General features: G+C 55.1%; 3 protein-coding genes across 5 annotated transcripts; 1 reads left to right on the plus strand and 2 right to left on the minus strand.

The window, feature by feature from the left end:
- AMH (anti-Mullerian hormone) lies at positions 1–4,436 on the minus strand. Its single transcript, XM_074808797.1, has 5 exons — positions 3,836–4,436; positions 2,590–2,768; positions 1,438–1,561; positions 1,092–1,284; positions 1–916 (listed from the first exon to the last, which is right to left on the minus strand). Exons 1-5 carry the CDS (start codon positions 4,434–4,436, stop codon positions 1–3), a joined length of 2,013 nt encoding a protein of 670 aa, XP_074664898.1.
- Positions 4,437–6,748: 2,312 nt separating this feature from the next.
- On the minus strand, positions 6,749–12,715 carry SF3A2 (splicing factor 3a subunit 2). Of its 2 annotated transcripts, none has more exons than XM_074808801.1 (9): positions 12,664–12,715; positions 11,207–11,377; positions 10,644–10,715; positions 10,281–10,327; positions 9,502–9,611; positions 8,807–8,856; positions 8,381–8,521; positions 7,810–7,878; positions 6,749–7,234 (listed from the first exon to the last, which is right to left on the minus strand). In XM_074808801.1, exons 2-9 carry the CDS (start codon positions 11,330–11,332, stop codon positions 6,902–6,904), a joined length of 948 nt encoding a protein of 315 aa, XP_074664902.1. In that variant the 5' UTR covers positions 11,333–11,377; positions 12,664–12,715; the 3' UTR covers positions 6,749–6,901. The 2 variants fall into 2 exon arrangements, with proteins under 2 accessions (XP_074664902.1, XP_074664903.1); XM_074808802.1 differs by lacking the exon at positions 12,664–12,715 and adding an exon at positions 11,503–11,639.
- Positions 12,716–12,784: 69 nt separating this feature from the next.
- On the plus strand, positions 12,785–22,102 carry PLEKHJ1 (pleckstrin homology domain containing J1). Of its 2 annotated transcripts, XR_012621098.1 has the most exons (7): positions 12,785–12,951; positions 14,474–14,541; positions 16,256–16,322; positions 17,264–17,340; positions 18,272–18,362; positions 18,559–18,622; positions 19,244–22,102. XR_012621098.1 is itself a non-coding variant. In XM_074808623.1 (6 exons), exons 1-6 carry the CDS (start codon positions 12,858–12,860, stop codon positions 19,307–19,309), a joined length of 450 nt encoding a protein of 149 aa, XP_074664724.1. In that variant the 5' UTR covers positions 12,785–12,857; the 3' UTR covers positions 19,310–22,102. The 2 variants fall into 2 exon arrangements, 1 of the variants encoding a protein (XP_074664724.1); XM_074808623.1 differs by lacking the exon at positions 17,264–17,340.
- Positions 22,103–22,477: the final 375 nt, after the last annotated feature.

Below are 22,477 nucleotides of genomic sequence, written 5' to 3' on the forward strand. Positions count from 1 at the left end.
CTACCGACAGCCACACTCCTCTGCCACCATGTTGGGGAACTTGCGGACCTCCAGCCCCTCCGTGGAGAGGCTGATGATGAGCTGGTCCGAGTAGCGGACGGGCACGCAGCAGGGAGCCCGCTGGAGGGGCGAGCCCCGCTCCTGCATGCCCAGCAGCAGCACCGTGTGCGAGTAGTAGCTGGGGATGCGGGTGGAGAGGGGCAGCTTGCAGGGACCCTCGCAGTTGTTGGCCGCGTAGACGGTGGGCATGACGATGAACTTGCGGTCGTGCAGGTCGATGGTCAGCTCCTGCAGGCGGCAGTGGGCCTGGTGCCGCGCGCTGCGGTTCTGCCGCAGCACCTTCCTCCGCTCCTGCCAGCGCGCCCGCACCGTCTGCAACGCCTTCAGCAGCAGCAGCGTGTGCATCTTCCCAGAGCTGGGCGGCCGCTCGCCGGCCTGACCCTCACCCAGCCCCGGCGGGTAGTAGCAGAAGCTCAGGAGATGCTGGAAAAGCCCCATGTTGGCTTGGAAAGCTGGGATGTCCTTCAGTTCCTGGATCACCGCCTGCAGCTTGCCCATCAGCAGCTGCAGCACGGTCCCCTCCAGCTGCCAACCCCCCAAGTGCTGCTCCAGCACAGCTCCGCTGTCCTGGGGGAAAAGCAGCACCGAGGGCTCCTCCGACTGCACCAGACGCTCCAGCGCTGCCTCTTCCGACAGGTTGAGCAGCTGGTGAGGGAGGGTCTCCATCACCTGGAAGTCCAGCCAGTGGTGGGAGCTGGGCTGGGTGGGGGGCTCGCTGGAGGGGCTCAGGACCTGGCGGATGAACAGGGTCAGGATGCTCAGGAAATGGCTGCTGCTGCCAGGCGCTGGGGTCGAAGTGTTGGTTTGGTTCAGGGTGGTGGGGGACAGCAGCTCCTCGGTCCCAGCCTGGGGTGGGCTGTGAGGAGAACACAGGGAGGGTCATGGGGTGCCCCTGTACCCCAGGGGTCCCGTCAGGCCCTGCTGCACATCATCCTGCCGTGGTCCCACAGCAGAAGCACTGGGGATACCCCTCTCCCCCCTGCAGCTCCCAGCCCCTGTGTTCTTCCATGGCTGCAGGGAGGGCCACAGACCTGAGCTGCGGGTACGGAGCCATGTCAACCACCCCATTGGCAGAGAGGTAGGAAGAAGGAGGCAAAGCCACGTCCTCCTCCTCCTCCTGCCGTGCCTTGGCCAGCAGGAGCAGCACGGGGGTCATCCTGGTGAAGCATTTGTCATCGGAGCCAAAAAGGAGCTGCTGGGTCTCCGTGGGGGGCAGGGGGGCACCTGGTGGGGAGAGGAGCCATGGGGATGGTGGCCTGGGGTGTCCCACAGCCCTTCGTTACAGACAGGCTTGACAGGATCCCAAATGCCCAAGTCAGGACACAGAGAGCACCGACACCACCATCCCCTGCTGCCGCGGGCTTCCCGCATCCCTACCTCCCCCCTCGCGGTGCCTGATCGCCAGGGAAGCCTCGAAGCTGAGCTGCTCGCTGGTGCGGGTGATGGATGCTACAGCGGCTCCCAGGACCAGGTACTGGGTGTCCCTGGCGAGGCAGAGGCTCTGCTCGGAGGCAAAAGACACGGGAGCACCGAGGACATGGGTGAGGCATCGTGGAGGCGGGGGACACAAATGAGACCCCCGCTGTGGTCCCTGCTGGCTCCAGGTCACCCGGTCTGTGGTGGCCCAGGGACCAGCGAAATGGGAGGGAGAGTGGGGAGGGGGGTTGCACCACCCAACCCAGAGCTGCGCCGGGAGCCGTGGGGTGCAGGGAGGCCCATGGGATGCCCCTGGGGAGGGGAGAGAGCCCCGACTGAGCCCGGCCCCAGACCCGCTTCTCCCGGCTGCGGTGCCACGGCTGCTGCCCTCGGCCAGGCTGGAGGAGCCCCGGGGCAGGGGGGGAGCCAGGACCCCCCGAACGGGCCGGGTACCCCGGGCCGTCCCTGCGCCCTTGCCGGGAGCTGGGGATGGGGTAAGAGCACCATCTTCAGGCACGGCTCGGCCCGGCGGGGGGTGCGGTAAGGCAGAGGTGCTGGGAGAGGGGGGAAAGGTGCAGGGAGGAGATGGCAAAGGGACTGGGAGGGGATGGCAAAGGAACTGGGAGGGGATGGCAAAGGGACTGGGAAAGGATGGCAAAGGAACTGGGAGGGGATGGCAAAGGAACTGGGAGGGGATGGCAAAGGGACTGGGAGGGGATGGCAAAGGGACTGGGAGGGGATGGCAATGGGACTGGGAGGGGATGGCAATGGGACTGGGAGGGGATGGCAATGGGACTGGGAGGGGATGGCAATGGGACTGGGAGGGGATGGCAAAGGAACTGGGAGGGGATGGCAATGGGACTGGGAGGGGATGGCAAAGGGACTGGGAGGGGATGGCAAAGGGACTGGGAAGGGATGGCAAAGGGACTGGGAAAGGATGGCAAAGGAACTGGGAGGGGATGGCAAAGGGACTGGGAGGGGATGGCAATGGGACTGGGAGGGGATGGCAAAGGGACTGGGAGGGGATGGCAAAGGGACTGGGCCAGCAGAGCCGAGACACCCCCCTCCCACCTTCCCTGCTCGCCCCCAGACCCCCTGGCCGTGGCCACCCACCTGCTCCCACGCCAGCCCCGTGCCGGTGGCCAGCAGCTGCCCTGGGCGCCCGGTGCCCGGCCCCTCGCGCCTGCCCGGGTAGAAGAGCAGCACGGCGGAGCGCAGCTCGCCCAGCGACCGGCCCACCTCTGCCTGGAAAACCAGCTTGAACCACAGGTTGGCCTGGGCTTCCCACCTCACTGGAAAGGAGAAGACAGGGGGTGAATCGTCCCTCCGGCGGGCGGGGGGGATGGGGGAGGAAGGGGCTTTGGGGCTGAGCACATCCCAGCTCGGTGGCCAGAGCATCTGGGACAGGAGCTGACGGGGAGGAAGAACGTGGCAGATCCCCGTCCCCGGTGTCCGGGAGGTGCTCAGTGGGGCAAACCCCGAGCCTCTGCCTCGCTCCAGGGCAGCTCTGGCAAATCTTCCCGGGCGGGTCCCCATGGAAATCTCTTCTCCCACGGCAGCTCCTCCCGTGGCTCAGGGACTTTGTGGCCCAGGGATGTTGTGGCTGTTGCATCGCAGCCAGCAGCGCTGCCTGGGGAAGAGCCACGTCCCCAACTGCCTGGCACTGGCAAGTTCAACTGAAAATCCAAAATCTGGGAGGAGAGGAAGAGATTTCAAGAAGAAAGAAACAACCGTGACCCTCTCGCTACGCGGGAGGCTGGATTAAAACTGAGGGTTGTGCTCTCCCTCGAGCACAGCACTTACCATGGAGACAGGACAGGGGAACGCACGTTGCTGGTTTTCTCACGAGGCTGAAGCTACACAAGCAAGCCCAGGACCCCGCGCTCCTCTGCAACACCCAGCACCAGAGATCAGCTCGTGCTGCAGCCGACCGCGAGCAGCTGGGCTCACGCCACAGCACGACCAGCCAGGTCAGCTCATCTGACCCTCTACTCTCCTCTCCCAGTCAGACAAACTTGGGACGGGGTCCTAACCCGTGTTGTTAAAGTAGAAAGTGAGAAACAGGTGTAATCTCAAAAGCAGAGCAGAAGCCACCGAGACTGCGGCACCTGGGCGTTAGTCACAGGCAGGGTCCAGGCACCCTGTTGCACACAAACTGTCATCACTACTAAAGCTTCTGAAAAATGTACCCAGAAAGACATTTTGCTGTATCACTTCACTAAATTTAAAAGGAACCCAACCCCACAAAATTAATTTTTTGTTTAAATCTCTGATTTAGGGCAAGCAAACAGCACTGGCCTCCCTGAGCCCTGTGCTCGCCCCACTCCGCTCGGCTCTGGCGCGGGGGTTTCCCACCAACCTTCCTCCAGATGCAGCACGAGGAATCGGTCCTGCCCCGGCTCCACCACGTGCGCGTGGATGTGCTTCAGGGGATGGGGAGCAGCACCCGCCTCCCCGGCCGGGCAGAGCCCAAAGGTCTGGAGAAGGCTTTCATCCCAGCTGGTTCGTTGTCTCAACAGCTTGATGAAGCTGCTTTCATAGTGGGTGAGAACACCCACAACTTCCAGGTGCCTCGGGGTCAGCTCGTCCTGGTCCATTTTCACCCTGCACACGGGCCCTTCCAGCCCCCCGAGCGGCCACGGGTTCAGGCTGGAGCGGGACCAGCCGATGTCCCCATCCTCAGCCAGTCCCTGGGGGCATTTTGCTCCTGGGTCAGGCTTAGAAAAGAGGCGAGTAGCAGCAGCCACCCTTGATCTTGCCGCCGAGCTGGGTCTCACTTTTTCCTGGAAACTGGTGTTTTCTCTCTTTCTCTCCTCTGCTTCAAGTCCCAGCTCCTCCGGCAGGCTCAGCTCCAGCCGGTTAATTGGGGAAATCCTTTCCCCTGTGCTCCCCTTTCTTGGAAGTGCTGCGGAGGGGAGCAACAGCACCAGGCATGGCAAAAGCACCCTAAGAGCCTTCATGTTCCCACTTCAGCTACTCCTGACAGTCGTTCGAGCCGCTCACAAGCATCTCAAAACGCTTGGGCTGAAGGGGAGGATGGCGTCTCCCTTTTAAAAACCGGCGGCCTTGAGTTGACAATGCACAACACACCTCCCTTGAGAAACTCAAAGGCCGTCATGCTAGAGAGGAGGGAGGGATGTTTCAAAGAAACTTTTTTGTTCTATTTTTGGGTTTGCATCTAGTATTGGAAACGTACAAAAATTAAAGCTGTTTCTCTTACTCGTAGGGAAGCGCGTCCTTGACTTCAGATGTTTTCTGAAGGAGGACGGATGTCTAGACTTGGACCTTCATGGGGACTGGCACATACTATTCCCACCAGCAGTGAAACACCAGGAGGGGAGAATTAGCCAGACTAGGAGGAGGGGGATAGAGACAGATAACGGGCAGAAACTAAGTAAATGTATGGAAAGCATTGTCCTCTCTTCCCTGGAAAGCCTCCCCCTCGGCTGGCACCTCGTACGCTGCAGTTTGCAGAGGCCGCCCTGCAGAGGCTCTTAGCACATCTCCTGAGCCCCAGGGTGCTTCAGCCCCTGAAGGAGAATCTCACAGGGTGCAGCAGCAGCCTGATGACTTTGAACACTTAAGAGTTGACTTAGAAAGCCTCACCACACACGTATTTTAAGGACTTTTCCCTCTGCGAGAGGCCAATACTCACTGTAACACTTGGAATTACTGATGCCACCTGCCTAATCCACTGCAGAGAAACCTCCCCCCATCCTTTTTTTGACAACAGAGGGCAGGGGGAAATGTACCCACAAAAAAAGTTCCAACACACGTTCAGACCCTTCTCTGGGTTTCCAAGACTTTGCAGTTCAGAGCCCAGGATCTGGCTACAACACGTCCTAAACAGGCTGCGCACCTGAACCAGAGAGGGACAAGAGGCACCACACCGAGGGGCTGGTGAAGGTGACCTCGCTTCTCCAGGAGCTGTGACAAAGGACACGCGCCCGCACAAGCCTCTTCAGGCATCGGGCCAGCCCAGCTCGAGGCAAAGGGCTTCCAGCACGGCGGTAAAGCCAGCGAGAGCTGGACACACTGCGGGTGGGACTGAGTGGGACCCGTGTCAGGCCCGTGGAAGTGGCACAGACCTTGATTCCCCCATCAAAGGGGCACGCAGCTGCAGGGCTGCGGCCAGCACAGCCTCCTCTGTGGCTAGTGAAACGAGCCAGGCGCTGGCCAGGGGCAAGCCCGGGTCAGGCAGCCCGGCCCCCAGCCATGCCTTTACCACCGAGCACCCCGGTGCCCCGTGGTGAGACACCCCAGTTCAGCAAAATGAATCCTGGAAAGGACAGAGAGGAGAAATGTCAGAATTTCTACTTTTTAATGGGAACCAAATGATTGTTTGAAGGAAACATTTAGTATAAATAAAACCACAGAGAACTAAAAGCTTGCCAAAACCAGTCTACTAGTGGGAGGATATATAGAATAAAAATCATACATGAGAGCAGGTGCTTTGTAACGCTACAGACATTTGACAAATTATAACAGTAAACTAAGATTTAATACCGCTGCAGCTCTGGTAATTTCATTTGACTAAACATTCCCAGAGATCCCTGCCACAGACGAGAGCACCGACGCTTTGTTTGTGAACCCACGTTTGGCACGAGCAGCGAGCAGTGGGTAGGAGCTCGGCAGCTGCGTACCGGGGAAGGATGATTCTTTCTAAAATTGTCAATGAAATCTTGTCTGGCACTTTCCAAGGACTCCTGAGCAGCCGTCCAAACTGATTTCCTCAGTAGAGATGTTTCCAGCTTTTAGCTGGCACCACCTGAGCTACAGTCCAGCGCTCTGGCACTGGGAGAAGGGAGGTTTCCAAAGGCAGCAGGAGTGATGCTCTTCTGATTGCGGCCGTAATTCAGCGGGAAAACAGAGAAAACTGGGTTTAGAAAATCCGGCTTGTCCTTCATTCTGCCCCGATTACTGGTGCTGCAGGACCAGAATCCTTTCCGTGTGTCTATGACAAGTCTCCCCATCCCTGACTGAACAGCTTGATAAAGGGCTTGGGCTGAATAATGACTAATTAACTGGCTGGTAATTTATGGGCTACACATCAAGCAGCCTAAGCGGGGTAATATGTTAAAGCCAACACAGCTGAGCCGCGGTTGATGCAGCGATTCAGTTAGAAGGAGGTGAAGTGCCTAGAAATTTCCAATCCTTTGCCTCCTCTTTGGGGAATTCCAACCTGTAACCAGACTGGGAATGGTTTATATATCTAAGGGCTAAAGAAAGTGAACACACGGCAACATTTTTAACCAAAACACAGGAAAGCATAGAGAAGGAAAATTGAAAACCTTTTAATGAACCTACAGGATTTAGTCAAATTCACAGGCATACAAAACAGAAATATTTCTCTGAATTGGTCGTGATCTGCATATAAAAAGATACGAGCTAGAGGAGTCCAGCAGGACTGAGTCCAGGAGGGGCTTCAGTTGGAGGGAGGCGGAGGGGGGATAGTGCCTGGCCCCTCCGTGGGGAGGGGTGGCCTCATCATGGGCGGCAGAGGAGCAGGGGGGGGCACGCCGGGTGCTGGTGGCAGCTGAGGTGGCACGGGAGGGGGTGGCACCGGCCCGGAGGGAGGCATGGGAGGCAGAGTCATGCCTCCCGGAGGCGGCGGCGGCATGGAGTCTGGCAGCGGGGGCCTGGGGGGCAAGCCGTTCATCAGGGGAGGCGGAGGAGGCCGCTTCACAGTTGGGGGCCCTGGAGGGAGGTTTGGGGGAGCTGGGGGCTTCTCCATCTTGAAGTGGAATTGAAGGAAGAACTGGGGAGGAGAGAGGAGAAAAGCGAAAAGGGAACAATTAATCCTCAGGACAACTTTGTGCCATCACACAACACAGCTCCCTGCCCCGGGAGCAGAGCTCGGATCTCTCCTGAGCAGATCGTGGCTGCCTTTCCACCCCGGCACCATTCACGACTTGCACCAGTCCTGCCCAGTACTGAAACTCCTCTGAAACTCGTTCTGAGCACTAAGCCATCCGTGACAGGGTCGGTACCCCCTGCTCTCCCACAGGACACCCACAGCCAGCTGCGTGCAGGAAACAGGCAGCGAGCAGCCCGAGAGGACACGGTGTTGCACGTTCATGCACCGTTCTGCTGCTGCTGACGGCAACCAAGAGTCTGTCCCCGGGTTAAACACTCACAGAGATCACACAGAGGTGATCTTCTGTCAGGAGGAGTCACTGCACAGTTGTATCAAAGGAATGAAGATTTTAGCACCAACTCCAGCACAGGTATCACTGCTGTGCATTCTTCCTGCACTGCCTTTCCCCACAAGCTGCTCTGAACCTCCTGCTCCCTCTTTAAGCCTTAAGAAAGATGTTGCAGTGCTCCAGCTACCTGCTTGGTTTCCCTGTTCCAGTGGGTCCAAAACTTTCCTTCTGCTTTGTCGATTTCTCTGCTTGGCACCTGCAAGAAAAAAGAATAAGGAACTATTATTAGGACCACCAGATTAGCTCAATAGCCCTTTTTAGCACCAGAGCCTGCAAGATAAGCTCAGTTATTCCAGGCCTTTGTGAGACGCGCTGGTCTCGGATGTTATTAGATAGAGATGGGGGCAGGAAAGAAGTTACTTCCCTATCGGTCAAGGACAAGTGTGCTGGCCAAAAACCCTCTCAACATCTGCAAAAAGGCTGAGGAGCAAAGCCCAGAAGGCTCCTTTCTGTGCCAGACCCTGAGAATTCAATGGCTCCCCAGAGCTCAGCACACAGCCTAGTTTTCATGCCAGAGTCCTCCACTAATTCTCAGGAGGGTTTAACGACTTCCAGTCATGTCTTCTTGACTCCCCTCTCCACTCCATTAACCCCCTGAGGGCTAGAACAGAAGTCTGTAATAGTGTTCACTGGGAATTACAGTCTTGGAAAACATGGAAATGGAACTTTCCCAACAATCAGTTAATCCCAAGCTTTACCTTGAAAGCTATGGTTTCGTAGGGCTCCGCTGCCATCAGAAGGTATTGCCAGCGTCTATCAGGGGGCTCAATCCTTTGCTCATAGGCCGACATGAACCGATGACGAGGCATGATGCTTTCTGCAATCTCTGGATAATCAATCTGTTGGGGTGTTACAGCAGCATTAAGAAGAACATCCCCTTTTCACCCCCACTTCGTACAAAACAAATCCCCCAGCTCTGAGGCGTATCGAGAAAACTTAGTGCCACCAAAGGAAACAGCTTGACAACTACGAACGTGGATTTGCTTGACACAATCAACAGCAGAGGACTAGCAAAATAAGGCCTTTTTTTTTTTTTAATTTCATGAGTCCTGCAAAGAACTGCTCATTTACCAGCACTTTTACCTGGATAACCCAGATACCAAGAATTTTCACAGGGCCCTTACCTGGAAGAGAAGGCTCTGCTGGCCTGTTTCTGGATCTCTCTGTTTGGTCACTGTAAAGAAAATAAAGCTCAGTCCATGACATAGCAGCAACAATATATAGCAACAATACTTCTGCCCTAGGAAACACACAAAGCTTCCAGCTACAAAGTATTACATGATCTTTCTCCCATTTATCAAACAAAATGCCACATTGTCTTTAACCAAAGCTACTAAGGATCTCTACCAAAATTCAGCTGCTGTGGGGCAAAGACACTGTGCACCACAGAACAAGGCTGGGAGATAAAGAAATGAAGTTGTGCACTGAAGGCCGAAACAAAACAATGAGGAGTTCAGAGAAAAAATTTGAGCTATATATGCAATGAGTGATTTATGAGCATTAGTGAAAGATGGTACAACACAATAAAAGGAGAAGAGAGGCTGAAACAATGTCATCACCTCCTGCATGACTGCTAATAAGAGCTGAAAGACTGAGACATACCAATCTATTATTAAAATGGTTCTCACTCGACTGTCAGCAATAAAGAGATGTTCCGTGGGTAATTTAAACAATAAAGGACATCAGGAGATAAGCCCATATCTTATTCATGGACAGATCTGCTAAAAAGTCTAATGAATAATTCACATCCACAGCACTGCACTTCAGGCAAGCTCCAGCCGGCAGGAGGTGTCCCCTGTGACAGACACCCCTGACATACCTTTATAACCCGGCCGTCCAATTTTCACAAATTTCTTCACTTCCACTTTGACTTTTTCTGGTGCAGGCTGGGCAGGGGCTTCCTTCGCTTCCTTGGCAGCACGACGGGCCCTGGATTAATTTGAAATGTGTCAAATTAGAACAGGTTAGCTGCGCTTGTTTCTAAGGGATACGCCAGGAGCAGTTTGAATCCCTCACCACAGAATATTCAGCGCTTCACAGAAAGCCAGGAAAACCTGCTATTTCTCTTCCATGCACCACTACAGGCCACTTGTATCCCTGCCTTCCCCTGACTAAAGGCTGTCATCTAAATTATCTATCCACCCCCAAGATGACCTTGGTGCCCCCCTCCACGGATGGATTTGAGAAGACTCACTTCTTGAAACAAAAGACAAAAAAACCCCACGAACTAATCATCTAAACCAAAGCAAACTGGATTTCTTAAAATAAAGCTTACAAACTTCTCCCACCCTGTATTCACATAACCAGATTCTTATAACTAGACTCAGACAGTTTGCTTTTAAAACTCTTTCTCCCCCTTCCTTCAGAAATCCCACAACTGGCTTTGAATTGAGCTCGAAATGGAGCTTGTCAGCACTGGTTTTTTGTCTGTACCTCCTGGCTAGTGTCAGGCTGTTCACTAGGAAACACGCACAGTCAAAGAACATTGGAGCACAGTGTGCTACTGTATAATGGAGCTCAAGATTTATAGATGCCCACAATCATCATTTTAAAGTGCTTAGGTAATGGAGAATAAAACTACAGTGGAGAATGACTTACAAATTGGTCTGATGCTTCTTCCCCTGGGTATGTGCTAAGTAACTTCCCTGAAATAAAAAACAAGGTGGAAGGAAGTTAAACGAAGACAAGACTGTTCCTACACTGAAAGGTACTTGTCACAGAGGAGAGACTATATCACACATTGACAAGGATATTTTAATCCTTAGCAGAGAGGAATCTTACTCAAAAATTGCAGATTGCTCTCAACTGCTGAACTGTCATAAACTGTCAGGCTTAACACAGAGAAGCCACTACCCACCCATCATCTCTTCAGCAGTCAGTCAGCAGGCACGTCCCAGGTTCTTGCACTATTATTCTAAAATACCTGCTGCCGAGATCAAGACAGACAGCCCTTCAACTCACCTCATTGTTGTGCAGCGTTAGGCAAAGCTTGCATTCATAAGAGCCCAAGTGATTTTTCATAAAATAAGGGTCCTAGAAAGAGAATTATTAAAAAGTTACAAGCAAAATACGTGGCAAAACAACAGAAAAATCAAAATACTGCCGAACTGTTGCTGCACTGGAAGAAGCGAGTTCATAGATTTAAATGAATAAGCATAACACTGCTTTAGGACAACGAACACAGAAACAATAGCAGCTTTGTTAATTGGTGACAGCATACGCAACTGCAGGCAAGAAACAGCAAAACAAAACCAGTCCCAAGAAGACTGAAAATAACACAGTAACAGCTACTTGAATACACAACTGCTGGCACCTCTCTGGTCAGCCCCATCACAAATGTTTCTCATTCAAGTCCCACATTACCAGAAACAGAAGTATTTCATTCCAATCCACAACTCTCCACTAAACCTCTCACCCTCCAAGCCATTTCGCTCAGAGAAAGCTCCAAACTTATCCCCACAACAGTCTGCAGGACAGGAGCCCCGGGTCTTTTCTTTCCTAGGCACGGAGAGGCCAAGGCTCACCTTGTTGATGTCGATGGTTTCCAAAGCCAGCTGCCGGAGCCTCTCCCTGCGGTCACGGTTACTTTCTGAGGCAGAGGCTACGCCTCCGCTTCCAGTTTTACCTCCAGGACGATGCTGAAAATCCATGATGGGGACTTCTGTGCTTCAGCTACTTTTGGAGAAAGAGAGAGTCTGGAAAAATGAGGACAAGCAATGTGAGTGATAACAAATGCTCTTCCTAACCTGGAGTTCACATCACTATTTAGACCCGTCAGTAAGGACGTGAGAACAGCACAAACCATGCCCTGGACACTCACCCCGGAACCCAATTTCAAATGGAGCAGGTCTTGTACCACTGGTACTAAGTTAAGTGGAAGTAAAATGATCCAAACTAACAAGCCCCCTTCTCATCTCCTCAGCCGCTTCTTCTACGCAGAGATGTGTTCCTCCCCAAGCTCAGCTGGGCCCCTGCGAGGCACAGCAGCCCCACCACTGACTCCCCCCAGCCCCCCTGCCAAAACAGGAGCTTTCCCTGGAGCCTCCAACCCTCCACCTTGACAGCAAAGAGCCCCAGAACCTGCCACAGGCCAAAGCCCCTCTCCACCACCAAGGCTCTGCGCTGCCCCACCACCCCAATGCCCCCCCCAAGGCCCCAGAGCCACCCCCACGCAGCCCCAAACTCTCTGCGAGGGCCAGAGCCCCCCACCAAGGCCCCCAGCAAGGTCAGGGCCTCCGCACACTGTCCCCAACCCCCAAGTGAGGTCCCCGAGACCCCACACACCTCCCCACACACATACACAAATCCCCCAGCAAGGGCAAGACCTTTGCAGGAAGGCCACAGAGACCCCCCCAGCCCCTCAGCAGGAGTAAAAGCCCGGCCTCGAATACCCCCAGTAAGTCCCAACCCCTCTCAAAAATCCCCCCAGACCCTCAGCAAGGGTCAAAGCCCAGCCCAAACACTCCCCAGCAAGCATCAAAGCCCCCCTCAAACACCCTCCAGCCCCTCAGCAATCGTCAGAGCTCCCCCCAAACACTCCCCCAGGCCTTCAGGGAGGATCAACCCCCTCCTCAAACACCCCCAGTCCCTCAGCAAAGGTGAAACCCCCCTCGAACACCTCCCAGACCCTCAGGAAGGGTCAAAGCCCCCCCAAACACCCCCCAGACCCTCAGCAAGGGTTAAAGCCCCCCCAAACACCCGCAGCCCCTCAGGAAGAGCCAAAGCCCTCCCCCAACACCTCAGCAAAGGTCAACCCCACCCTCCCAAGAGCCCCCCAGCCCCTCAGCGAGGATCATCCCCCCACCAAACACCCCCAGCCCCTCACCAAGGGCCACCCCGCAACACCTTAAGGAGGGTTAATCCCCCCCAAACACTCCCCAAGCGCCCCTCAGCAAGGGTCACCCCCCCACACAGCCCTCAGGAACAATCAAGGCCCCACACGCCCCCCGACAAGGCCCTCAGCGCCCCCCCCGGCTCGTACCGGTGCGCGCAGCCCCGCTCCCGCGCCACGCATGCGCGCTGCCCCCCCCCCGCCCCGCGCGATGCTTTCTGCTTCCGGGGAGAGCACTTCCGGGGCGAGCACTTCCGGGGCGAGCACTTCCGGGTCGGGCGGGAGCAGTTCCTGGTGCGGGTGGCGGGTGCGGCCGGGCCATGGGGCGGCCGTAGGGCCTCGCCATGCGGTACAACGAGCGGGAGCTGCTGTCCCTGGCCCGGCAGCCCGCCGAGAAGGCGGCCGAGATCTTGATGCGGGTGCCCAAGAAGGGGAGCGGTGAGGGGGGGCTGGGGAAGGACTGGGTGGGGGGCGGCTGGTGGAAGTGTAGGGCGGGGCGGGGGATAACTGGAGGGGACAGGGCTAGAGGGGCTGTGGGAGAGGGACTGGGAGAACTGGGAGCCCTGGGGTGGGAGAATTTGGACAGGGAAGGGATCTTGCCCCTGTGCTGGTGAGGCCGCCCCTCGATGAGTGGGTTCAGTTTTGGGCCCCTCACTCCAAAAAGGCCATTGAATGACTCGAGCGTGGCCAGAGAAGGGCAACGGAGCTGGTGCAGGGTCTGGAGCACAGGTCTGATGGGGAGCGGCTGAGGGACCTGGGGGGGTTTAGTCTGGAGAAGAGGAGGCTGAGGGGAGACCTCATGGCCCTCTGCAACTCCCTGAAAGGAGGGTGCAGAGAGGGGGGATGAGTCTCTTGAGCCAAGGAACCAGCGCCAGGCCAAGAGGGAATGGCCTCAAGCTGCGCCAGGGCAGGGTCAGACTGGCTCTTAGGAAGGATTTCTTTGCAGAAGGGGTTGTTGGGCGTTGGAATGGGCTGCCCAGGGCAGGGGGGGAGTCCCCATCCCTGGAGGGGTTGAAGAGTCAGGTTGACCCAGCGCTGAGGGATCTGGTGGAGTTGGGAACGGTCAGTGCTGGGTTAACGGTTGGACTAGATGATCTTCAAGGTCCCTTCCAACCTGGATGATTCTGTGATTCTGGGAATTGGTGGTATTGGAGAATCAGGTCTGAGAAAGTGGGGGTAGGACGAGGACAGGACTTAGAGTGCTGGGCAGGAGTTGGGCGGTTTAGGACTGGGGGTGTTGGGAGGCAGGACTAGGAATGGACTGGGAGGACTGGTATGTAGGTCTGGGGAGCACAAGTGGTGACATCCAGTCCAGGGGGTACAGGATCAGGGGGCTGGAGTGGAGCTGCTGTGGCTAGGCTGGAGGGGTGGGGTGCAGCTGGGGACAGCGTGGCTGGCAGGGGCCACGGGGACCGCGACATCGGAGGAAGAGACTTTCTCCTCAAATCTCCCAGTGAATTTCCTTGCAAACCGCCACTGGAGCACGAGCGTTAAAGAAAGTCCCACCCTTGGCCTAGGCCTTTCCTCCACCCAAGGACCTGCAGCATTCTGATGGACTTTGTCCCTCAGAGGTGACACCTGTGCTGACAGCCCCAGGCAGGGGCTCCCCCAGGATTTGGAGCCCTCCCTGGGGGTGGCTGAGGTCCCGTTGGCCGTGTTGTGTGCATGTCAGTGGTGCGATGCTGTGGGCTCTGCCCAAAAGCCACTCAAGAAGCTGCAAAGTGACTTTGTCACCCTGTGTCTGCAGCTCAGCCGAGGGCAGCCTGGCGGGGTCAGTGCAGAGGGGGCCCTGCCCGAGCCGGTTGGGTGTCACGAGCTCCTGGAGGAGCAAAAGTCTGAACTGTACCGGAGCTTCCCCAGGGGTTTGGTTGAATCAGTGCCGTGGAAGGGGCTCCCCTCCACCCCCCCGTGCAGGCTGGTTCGGCCCTTCCACCCACCTCAACACTCTTTTTCTTTGCAGTGTTAAAGAAACGCCTCGTGAAGCTTGTTGTCAACTTTCTCTTCTACTTCCGGACAGACGAAGCGGAGGTATGGAATCTGCTTTATTGTTGTTGTTTCTTTTCCTCCCTCTCTCTTTTTGTGTGAGCTGATTGCGTGGGCTGTGTGAAGTGATACAGTAACAGGCTGCCAGAGCCAGGACACGGCGCCCACGTTTCCTTTTCCATCAACTCAGCAAAAACTCGTAGGGGTGAGAAGCAGCGCTGCCATCTAACCACACCCAGGTGCTTCTCTGAGCTTGGAACGAATCTTCTAAACATAACCATTGCCCCAAAACCACAAAGGTGGAGTCTGTAACGTTTGTTTGTAGGACTGTGCTTTATCATGCCAAACTGTGAGGGGAAGCTGATATTTTGCTCTCCCAGGAAAAGAATTAGCATTGTTTGTTCTGGTTTATGCCAGGAATTTTACTTGCATACAATGCTCACTGTTGCTGGGAAACTTTTGTGGCCATACCCTGTCAGTATTGTTATTTTGTGCATGCAGAAGCCCTGCTTAGGTCTAGGAAAAAAGAAGAGGGATGAGACCTTCAGGTTCTGTTTCTGGCTTTGCTGCTGCTGAGATCTGGTGACTTTTAATGAATCCCTTGATGACTGTTGCTAAAGATTCTCTTGGTGGAAAATTAATACGAAAGCAATGTTAATGTGTGTGAAGAAAGGTGCTGTGTGCATGCTGACAAGACAAAGGAACTGGAAAGCTTTTAGTGGCATTTTTAGACTTAGTCCATCATAAATGTTTTACCCCGATAATGGCTGAGCTCCTGTTTTCAGAAATACCCGTTTCTCCTTTCTGCTGAAGTGCAGTTGCCAGTCGCTGCTTCACTGGAGCTGCAGCCACTCCGGGGGGGGGCGGGGGGGAGGGGGCGAGGTGCTGAGCAGTCGCTCTGGCAGGTGTCTGTGTAAAGGCTGAACTGCGGTGCTGGTGCAGGATGAGGCCCTGAGGACACGGCCCATCTCCCTCGCGGCCACCCAGCGCTGCTCCGCTCTCTCCTTTTCTGGTGGTTCTTTGTAAGTGCTGGTGTGTGTTCCGATGGCGGGGAGGTGCTGTTCCTGAATGGAGCAAAAATAGTTCAGCAGGAGGGTGCTGGTGTAAAACCGTTGTGGCAGAAATACAGAGTAAACCAGGTTTTTCAGTGTCTTCCCTGCTGCCTCGTCTGCCTCTCACGTTTTATTTAGCTTGGACAAAAGAATTCCCTTGTGAGTTGCTTTTGTTTATGGCTCGTATCACCCTTCAGTTCTCATGTCCTTGCTCAGTGTGTGCTGGTGAGCAAATAGTACCTGTGGTTTGTTTATCCTGAGCTGTCCTAGTTCATCAACACACTGTTCTTAACCTCTTGCAAGGCTCGAGGACTGCCCTTAGGAAGTACAATGTGAGTTGTTTTGTGTGTCACGTTCAATATTTCATCTTCGTTTGATTTCCTGAGCAAGGAATTAAACTCCTTCACTGCCTTCGCATCACAGAAACAAATGCTAAAGCCCAGGCTGAATCTGAGCAAGTAGAAATGTTTAACACCTAATTAATGAATGCAAAGTGTTAGAGGTGAGACTAGCACAGTGAAGCATGTCAGCAGACACAAAAAGGTTGATTAAAAGAACATGAAACATTCACACAATTAGACTGAATTACCTGAAAGGTAGCACTGTGTTATGAAACTTGCTTAAAAGGCACCGGGCAACCTGTGTGGGTTCTCAGTGTGGCACTGGTGGATGATGTGGGCTAAACCCTCTCTCCGGGTCTTTTCCAGCCCATTGGAGCTCTGCTGCTGGAACACTGCAGGATCACCAAAGAGGAGGAGAACGTCTTCTCGATCAGTGAGTTCTGCAGATGCATTCCCTTTGCATTTCTCTTGTGGAAAATAGTGCTACATAAAAGGAAATGTTTTTCTCCTTAGTTCCTGCTTTTCCCTCTGGTAACAGTGGGGTTAGAGCTCCTCAGCCCTTCTCCTCCTCACAGGGGTTAGAGCTCCTCAGCCCTTCTCCTCCTCAGTGGGGTTAGTGCTCCTCAGCCCTTCTCCTTCTCACAGGGGTTAGAGCTCCTCAGCCCTTCTCCTCCTCACAGGGGTTAGAGCTCCTCAGCCCTTCTCCTCCTCACAGGGGTTAGAGCTCCTCAGCCCTTCTCCTCCTCAGTGGGGTTAGTGCTCCTCAGCCCTTCTCCTTCTCACAGGGGTTAGAGCTCCTCAGCCCTTCTCCTCCTCAGCGGGGCTAGAGCTCCTCAGCCCTTCTCCTTCTCACAGGGGTTAGAGCTCCTCAGCCCTTCTCCTCCTCACAGGGGTTAGAGCTCCTCAGCCCTTCTCCTCCTCACAGGGGTTAGAGCTCCTCAGCCCTTCTCCTCCTCAGTGGGGTTAGAGCTCCTCAGCCCTTCTCCTCCTCAGCGGGGTTAGAGCTCCTCAGCCCTTTTCCTCAGCCCTTCTCCTCAGTGGGGTTAGTGCTCCTTGGCCCTTCTCCTCCCCAGCTGCCCGTTGTTACTCCGGCATGGCCGTGCCCCGTCCCAAGGACAGTGATATTTCATCACCGGCTGAAACAATCTGTCTGATTTGCACAGCTGCATGTGAGGAGAGAAGCAGTAACAACAGACGGACCATGGCTTAGTGCTTGTGGAAATCCCTCTCTGGGAGGGTTTGGTATTGACAGATTGCTGCTTCTGTGCTATTGCATTTTATCAAAAAAAAAAAAAAGTGAGCCTCAGATAAACCATCTGTCGGGCTAATCTAGCACCAGTCCTCCCGCCACGCTGTTTGTCCTTGTGTTGATAGCCGTGGCTCCAGCTGGCTCGTGGTGTGTCGTCCTTTGTAAGCAGCCTTTCATCCAACGACTAATCATTGTGCGAGAGGTATGTGGCGAAAATAACAGGATGTTTCTCCAAGGCCATCCCCGTATCTTTTGGCCTGGTTGTCAGGCACAGCTGCTTCTCTGTGCAGAGCCTTGTCTCCTCTTCTAGCCGGGAGTTCTCGCCATCTCCAAAGGACCCTCAGACAGCCTGAAGATACCGATTTCTCTAAATTTCTGGGGCTTTAGGACTGTCGGGGGCTCTGGTGAATGAGGATTCCTGAGAAAAGTGTTAAGACTGATGGCGGGAGGTGTCAGGTTGTGTCCCCACACGGCAGCCCTGAGGGGTTTGGATGCAGTCTGACCCAGTTATGTCTCAGCAGCAGCCCAGATCTCTGTGGACTGTGTACTAAAGAGCAGAGCTCTGGGGACAATGTAATTAATTAGGTGTCCTGATTCTGTAAAGAACTGGAGTTGCACGGGGACTTGCTTTCCACTGTGCACAGTACCAAATTCCCAAAAGCCTCCAGCAAAGACAGGTCGGTGCCTTCTCTGAGTGCTGTTTAACTCCTCAGGTGGCTGCCCTCTGCATGTATCGAAATCACTTTCTCGAGGCCATTTTCCACTTTGATTTCTAAATCTTTGGGGACTGTTTGCAAGGAAGCTCGGGGAGTTTCAGCCCTGAATCTGGCCATGTTGGTCCAGTTCAGTTCCAAGCTGTCGCTCTCAGTTGGAGAAGCTGCTCTTTCCTCTCTGAAGTCTTTGGCTACTCTAAGCTGACAGAGGCTATAGGCAGCTGCTCCGGGCCAGCTGGGAGCCACGCGGGGTAAGGAATAGGGGCGAAGGCCGAGGTTATCACCTTGTTCACAGACATCTTAGTTGAAGAGAGATGCTAATTGTGGCCTGGCAGGTTCTGGCTGTTGCTGGGAGGGAGACAGCAGAGCATAGGCAGCTCTGCCAGGACGTCCCTTAAGCCTTTTCCTTAACACTGGCAGGTTTCATTGAGGAGCCAGAGAGGAAATACTGCTTCGAATGCGACAGTGAGGAGCAGTGTCAGGAGTGGATTGAGGCACTCAAGCGAGCCAGGTAGGCCGAGCCACCAGCGCGAGGCCGGTGCTGCGCGCTCTGTGCTGTTTGTTTTCTGGGATCAGCTTGTGGTGAAGCCGGGGAGGGAAGCGGTTGTCTCCTCCCAAGCAAGCTTCCCTTCAGCTCTAAATAGCATCTGAAACTTCTCCACATCCTTTTCTGCTCAGCCTGCACATGGTCTGTTCCTGTCTTACAGCTATGAGTTCATGAGGAGGAGTTTGATTTTCTACCGGAATGAGATCCAGAAAATGACAGGGAAGGTGAGTGCCTTGAATTCAGCTTGTCAGGTGGTGACCGATGGGTTTGGACTGGAGCAGGGGCTGGTGAGCTCAGGTGTTGCTGCCAACTGCCCTGCCCAAGGCTGTTTGCTGCCACGTGTAGGAATGAGATCCTGGGGTAAGCCAGTTCCTGAAGCCGTGATCTCAACAGCCAGACCCGAGAGTTGTGCTCAGCTCCAGCCCTCACACGTGTGCTCTTCCAGTGGCCCGAGGTTTGTGGCTGGAGAAGCCTGGCCTGGGCTAGCCCCAACTCCCCCCAGTTTTGCAGAAGGGTTCACAGGCAGCGCTGGCCAGATCAGCACGTCCAGGGCTTGAGATGCTGCTCACCCCCCTGCCAGGCTCCTCAGAGCATCCCTGCTCGAGGCAAGAGGGGGGCTACAGCTCAGCTGGGCACCCCTGTGCCAGCATGGCCTGAGCACAGCCCCTGGGCCTTGGGTATCTGCTGTGTCCTCCCCAGGGCTGTGTGACTTTCTGCACTGGAAACAGCAGCCAGGGGTGGGACTGGGGTAAATCCGGCACATGACTGGGACCAGAGGGACAGTCCTGCTGGCCTCCCCCCCTTCTCTGCATCTCACTGGTGCCCTCCCTGTGCTCTCGCTGCAGGACCCCCTGGAGCAGTACGGGATCTCCGAGGAAGCCCGCTTCCAGCTGGGAACACGCAAGCAATAATCCCCTCACCTGGGCTGAACTGGGTGAACTGGCCCCAGGGTCACCCCGAAGCACCCCTCCGGGAAGAACAGCAGCACTTCCCCACAGCAGTGACCAAGTGACTTTTTAATTTATTAGCCAAATAATTTTGTATTTTTTTTTTTTTTCCAAGGGAATTCACTGCACATTCCCACTTGCCCCAGCTGTGGAGGCAGCCAGTCTTAACTGCTCCCGGCAGACAGAGGCTGCAGGGAGGGAACAGAGCTCCTGGCACCTGCCATCCTCCCTGCCTGGAGCTTCTGGGGCCAGTCCTGGGCCAGCTCTAGCCCTCCTCTTCCTCCCTGTCCCTCTCCTACAGGGAGCTACTCAGCTTTTCTGGCTCAGGATCTTCCTGCAGTCCCCAGGAGGAGCCAGGGAGGGTGGTTCATCCCCTTGATGTAAGAGGATGCTCCAACTGAACTCGTGTCTGTGCTTGCAGGGTTAACCCTGTCATGCCCTCTCCTGGTCACTGCAAAGCCCCTTCCGTTGCTGGCAGAGCCTGGTGGCCCAGCTGTTGAGCAAGGAAGAGGGGGGAAGCCTTCCCTTAATGGGGAGAGCTCAGCCACACCTCCCCCCTGTCACAGTGCCTCTGCAGCCCCTAGCACCTGCATTTTGGGGCTGTTTTGTTCTTTTCCCTTCTCTGGGCAGGAGGTGCTAATTCCTAGAGTCTTGATGAAGCCCAGGCTGCAGCCCCTTAGAGCACCCTCCCAACTGCACTGGGGAGCGAGGCTGCAAAGCACCAGGGAGCCGAGACAGGGCTGAGAGATCTGTGTCATGATCCAACCTCCCTCTGCAGTGCTGGGGGCTGGGCTAAGCTGTGAAGTTATTCAGCTTCCCAGAGGAGAAAGCCAGATGGAGAGGTTTGTAAAGACACCAACTGCTCCCCTTGGGCTGGATGTTAGAGCTTCAGGGCATGCAGAAGTGAAGCCCAGGGAGCATTTGACAGCTGGGCGTTAACGCTTCATTCCAGAGCCCTTGCTGCAGCTTTTTCTCCCCTTTTGTGAGTGTCCAAAGGGAGAGACCAGAAAACTGCCAAGGTCAGAGCGAGCTGCCGGGGAAGGGCTGCTGTCCCTGCAGCTCCTGCAGCGAAGAGATAAGCATTAAGGAACATCTCCCCTTCAGCCATGGCTCTGGCTGCACAAAGGAAAACTGCCCAGAGATGAGGGAGGGGAATACACACCCCACACCTGTACCCAGGGCTCCAGGAGACCCAGTTTCCTGCCTCAGGGGGCAGGTGGCTGCAGCAGCTCCCCTGGAGCCAGACCAGGAAGGGCCCAGGTCCCACTGGCAGACGGTTGGTGACAGAAGGAACTTGGCTCACGGCCGGGGCAGGTAACGGCAGCACAAGGGCTCAGCCTGAGATTCGGGGGCTGCAGCTCCGGGCTGTGCCCTGCCTGGCGAGCAGGGAGCGAGGTGGGGAGGAGCAGCCTGGGCTTGGCAGGAAGGTTTGGGTCTCCTCCTCTTTGGCTGGGAATTAAAGCCAAAACAAGAGCCCGTAGTGCAAGCTTTAGTGGCCTGGCCTCCCCTCTTTACCTCATGCTGCTGGGTACTAGGAGAGTCGCAGATGTCACCGATGCTTTATTTTAACCTCAAAGCCAAGGTTTTTCCTTTCCCTCCCCAGATACTCCCTTTCCCTTCAAAGGTTCCAGGTGCTTGCTCCAGCAATTACCAAAATCAGCAGAGGGGCAGCTGTCCTGTGTAATAAGCTGAGGGCAGGGTGGAAGCAGATGGCAGCTCTAATGGAAGCAGCAATGAGGGATTAAAAGCAGGAACATACGAGAGCTTGTGCTTTAGGGAATTAGTGTCCTCAGATGACTTTAAAGTGCATTTTAATCCTCACAAGCCTGCTCTGCTTTACCTCAGTGCAGGGGCATGTTCCTGACACGCTAGTGGGGTACGCAGCAGCTTTACTTACTGTGAAAGAGACCCGTCTGTCTGGTTGCTCGAGGGAGGACAGACGGACGCGCTGCGGGCTCGGCAGCAGGATAACCGGGGCTGCACTGCGGCCGACGTTTCCTTTTCCGTGGTGTGGGCTGAGCAGAGCAGCCGTGGGCTCCCCCAGCACAGGCCACAGCTCCCGCCGGCCGGTGTCGGGGGCGCCAAGGTCCCCGTCGAACCCCCGGGGAGCTGAGTCTGAGCATTAGTGAACCCTTCAACGTGCAAAGTCAACCCCTCTATAAACAACGCTGGGAATTCTGCCAACGTTCAGTCACTTCTAGCAAACAAACTTGCAGTGCTGCAGCGAGACACGCCGGCTCTGCCAGCCGCCCTCGGTAGCCAACAGTTGGCAACCGTTTGCCTTCCAGGACTGTCCAGAGCATCCTCGTGCAGAGGTAGAGCTGACACCCGCCATCCTCACTGTACATAAAATGGGCATTTGATTTAGATGTTCTCGGGAACAGTTGGGTGAGGAGAGAGAATCCCAACGCTTATTTAAGAGGCAACAATGACATTTCTTAACTGAATGTAAGACAAATGCTGTGAAGAGTTAACGGGCCAGCCAGGCCCAGTAACGTAGATCAACTCCCAGAATAGGGCTGGGACACTGCGTTAGGTTTCAGGAGTGAGGGAAGATGATGGTACTTCTAGACACTGAGATCTGCATCAACTGCTGGTGATTTATAGACCACTGTTCATTTTCCATCCTCTGGTCACTGTGCTTTCTGTGTTTCTGGGGCCTGTTCCAGCGAGCGCTGTACAGGCTCCCTGAAAGCAAACTGAAGCCATTTCTCTGTTGTACAGCGAACATTTCTAATAAAAACCTGTTTTAATCTTTGTGGCAGTCAGAGCTGTTCTAAGAAACCAAAACTTTCGCTGGGGAGGGGCGGCTGTAGCGAGCTCAGGGATGGCCGAGGGCGCAGGGACGGTGACACCCGTGGGGCAGCGGGTGGCTCCACCAGGGGTTTTAGAGCTTGAGCACAAAAACACGCTGAGGAAGATGAGCGGGGTGAGGCTGCTGCGACCTGCTTCCACCACCTACAAACCCAGCTCGAGCCGTGCAGCAGGGCCTCCATCGCATTTTAAGAATCCTACCACAAATTAGCTGAGAAAGTGGCGTGGCCAGAGCTTGCGGAGTTTAAATACATCGCCTGGCTGACTTCAGCGTTGTTCTACTGGTGAAATTACTGGCTAAAAGGGTAAATTGGAAAC

Source organism: Strix aluco, chromosome 29 (assembly GCF_031877795.1).
Source record: "Strix aluco isolate bStrAlu1 chromosome 29, bStrAlu1.hap1, whole genome shotgun sequence".
Lineage (NCBI taxonomy): Eukaryota > Metazoa > Chordata > Aves > Strigiformes > Strigidae > Strix > Strix aluco.

Bases quoted from the DNA above. Each gene is read 5' to 3' on its own strand.
- AMH (XM_074808797.1), bottom strand. From the start codon at position 4,436: ATGAAGGCTCTTAGGGTGCTTTTGCCATGCCTGGTGCTGTTGCTCCCC. The intron at 1,562-2,589 runs GTGGGTGGCCAC...GCCTCCGAGCAG, and splicing joins CGGGGCTGGCGTGGGAGCAG to AGCCTCTGCCTCGCCAGGGA. The intron at 1,285-1,437 runs GTAGGGATGCGG...TCTCCCCACCAG, and splicing joins CAGGCACCGCGAGGGGGGAG to GTGCCCCCCTGCCCCCCACG.
- SF3A2 (XM_074808801.1), bottom strand. From the start codon at position 11,332: ATGGATTTTCAGCATCGTCCTGGAGGTAAAACTGGAAGCGGAGGCGTA. The intron at 9,612-10,280 runs GTAAGTCATTCT...AAATTAATCCAG, and splicing joins AAGAAGCATCAGACCAATTT to GGCCCGTCGTGCTGCCAAGG. The intron at 7,879-8,380 runs GTAAAGCTTGGG...TTTTTCTTGCAG, and splicing joins ACGAAACCATAGCTTTCAAG to GTGCCAAGCAGAGAAATCGA.
- PLEKHJ1 (XM_074808623.1), top strand. From the start codon at position 12,858: ATGCGGTACAACGAGCGGGAGCTGCTGTCCCTGGCCCGGCAGCCCGCC. The intron at 16,323-18,271 runs GTGAGTTCTGCA...TAACACTGGCAG, and splicing joins GGAGAACGTCTTCTCGATCA to GTTTCATTGAGGAGCCAGAG. The intron at 18,363-18,558 runs GTAGGCCGAGCC...CCTGTCTTACAG, and splicing joins GAGGCACTCAAGCGAGCCAG to CTATGAGTTCATGAGGAGGA.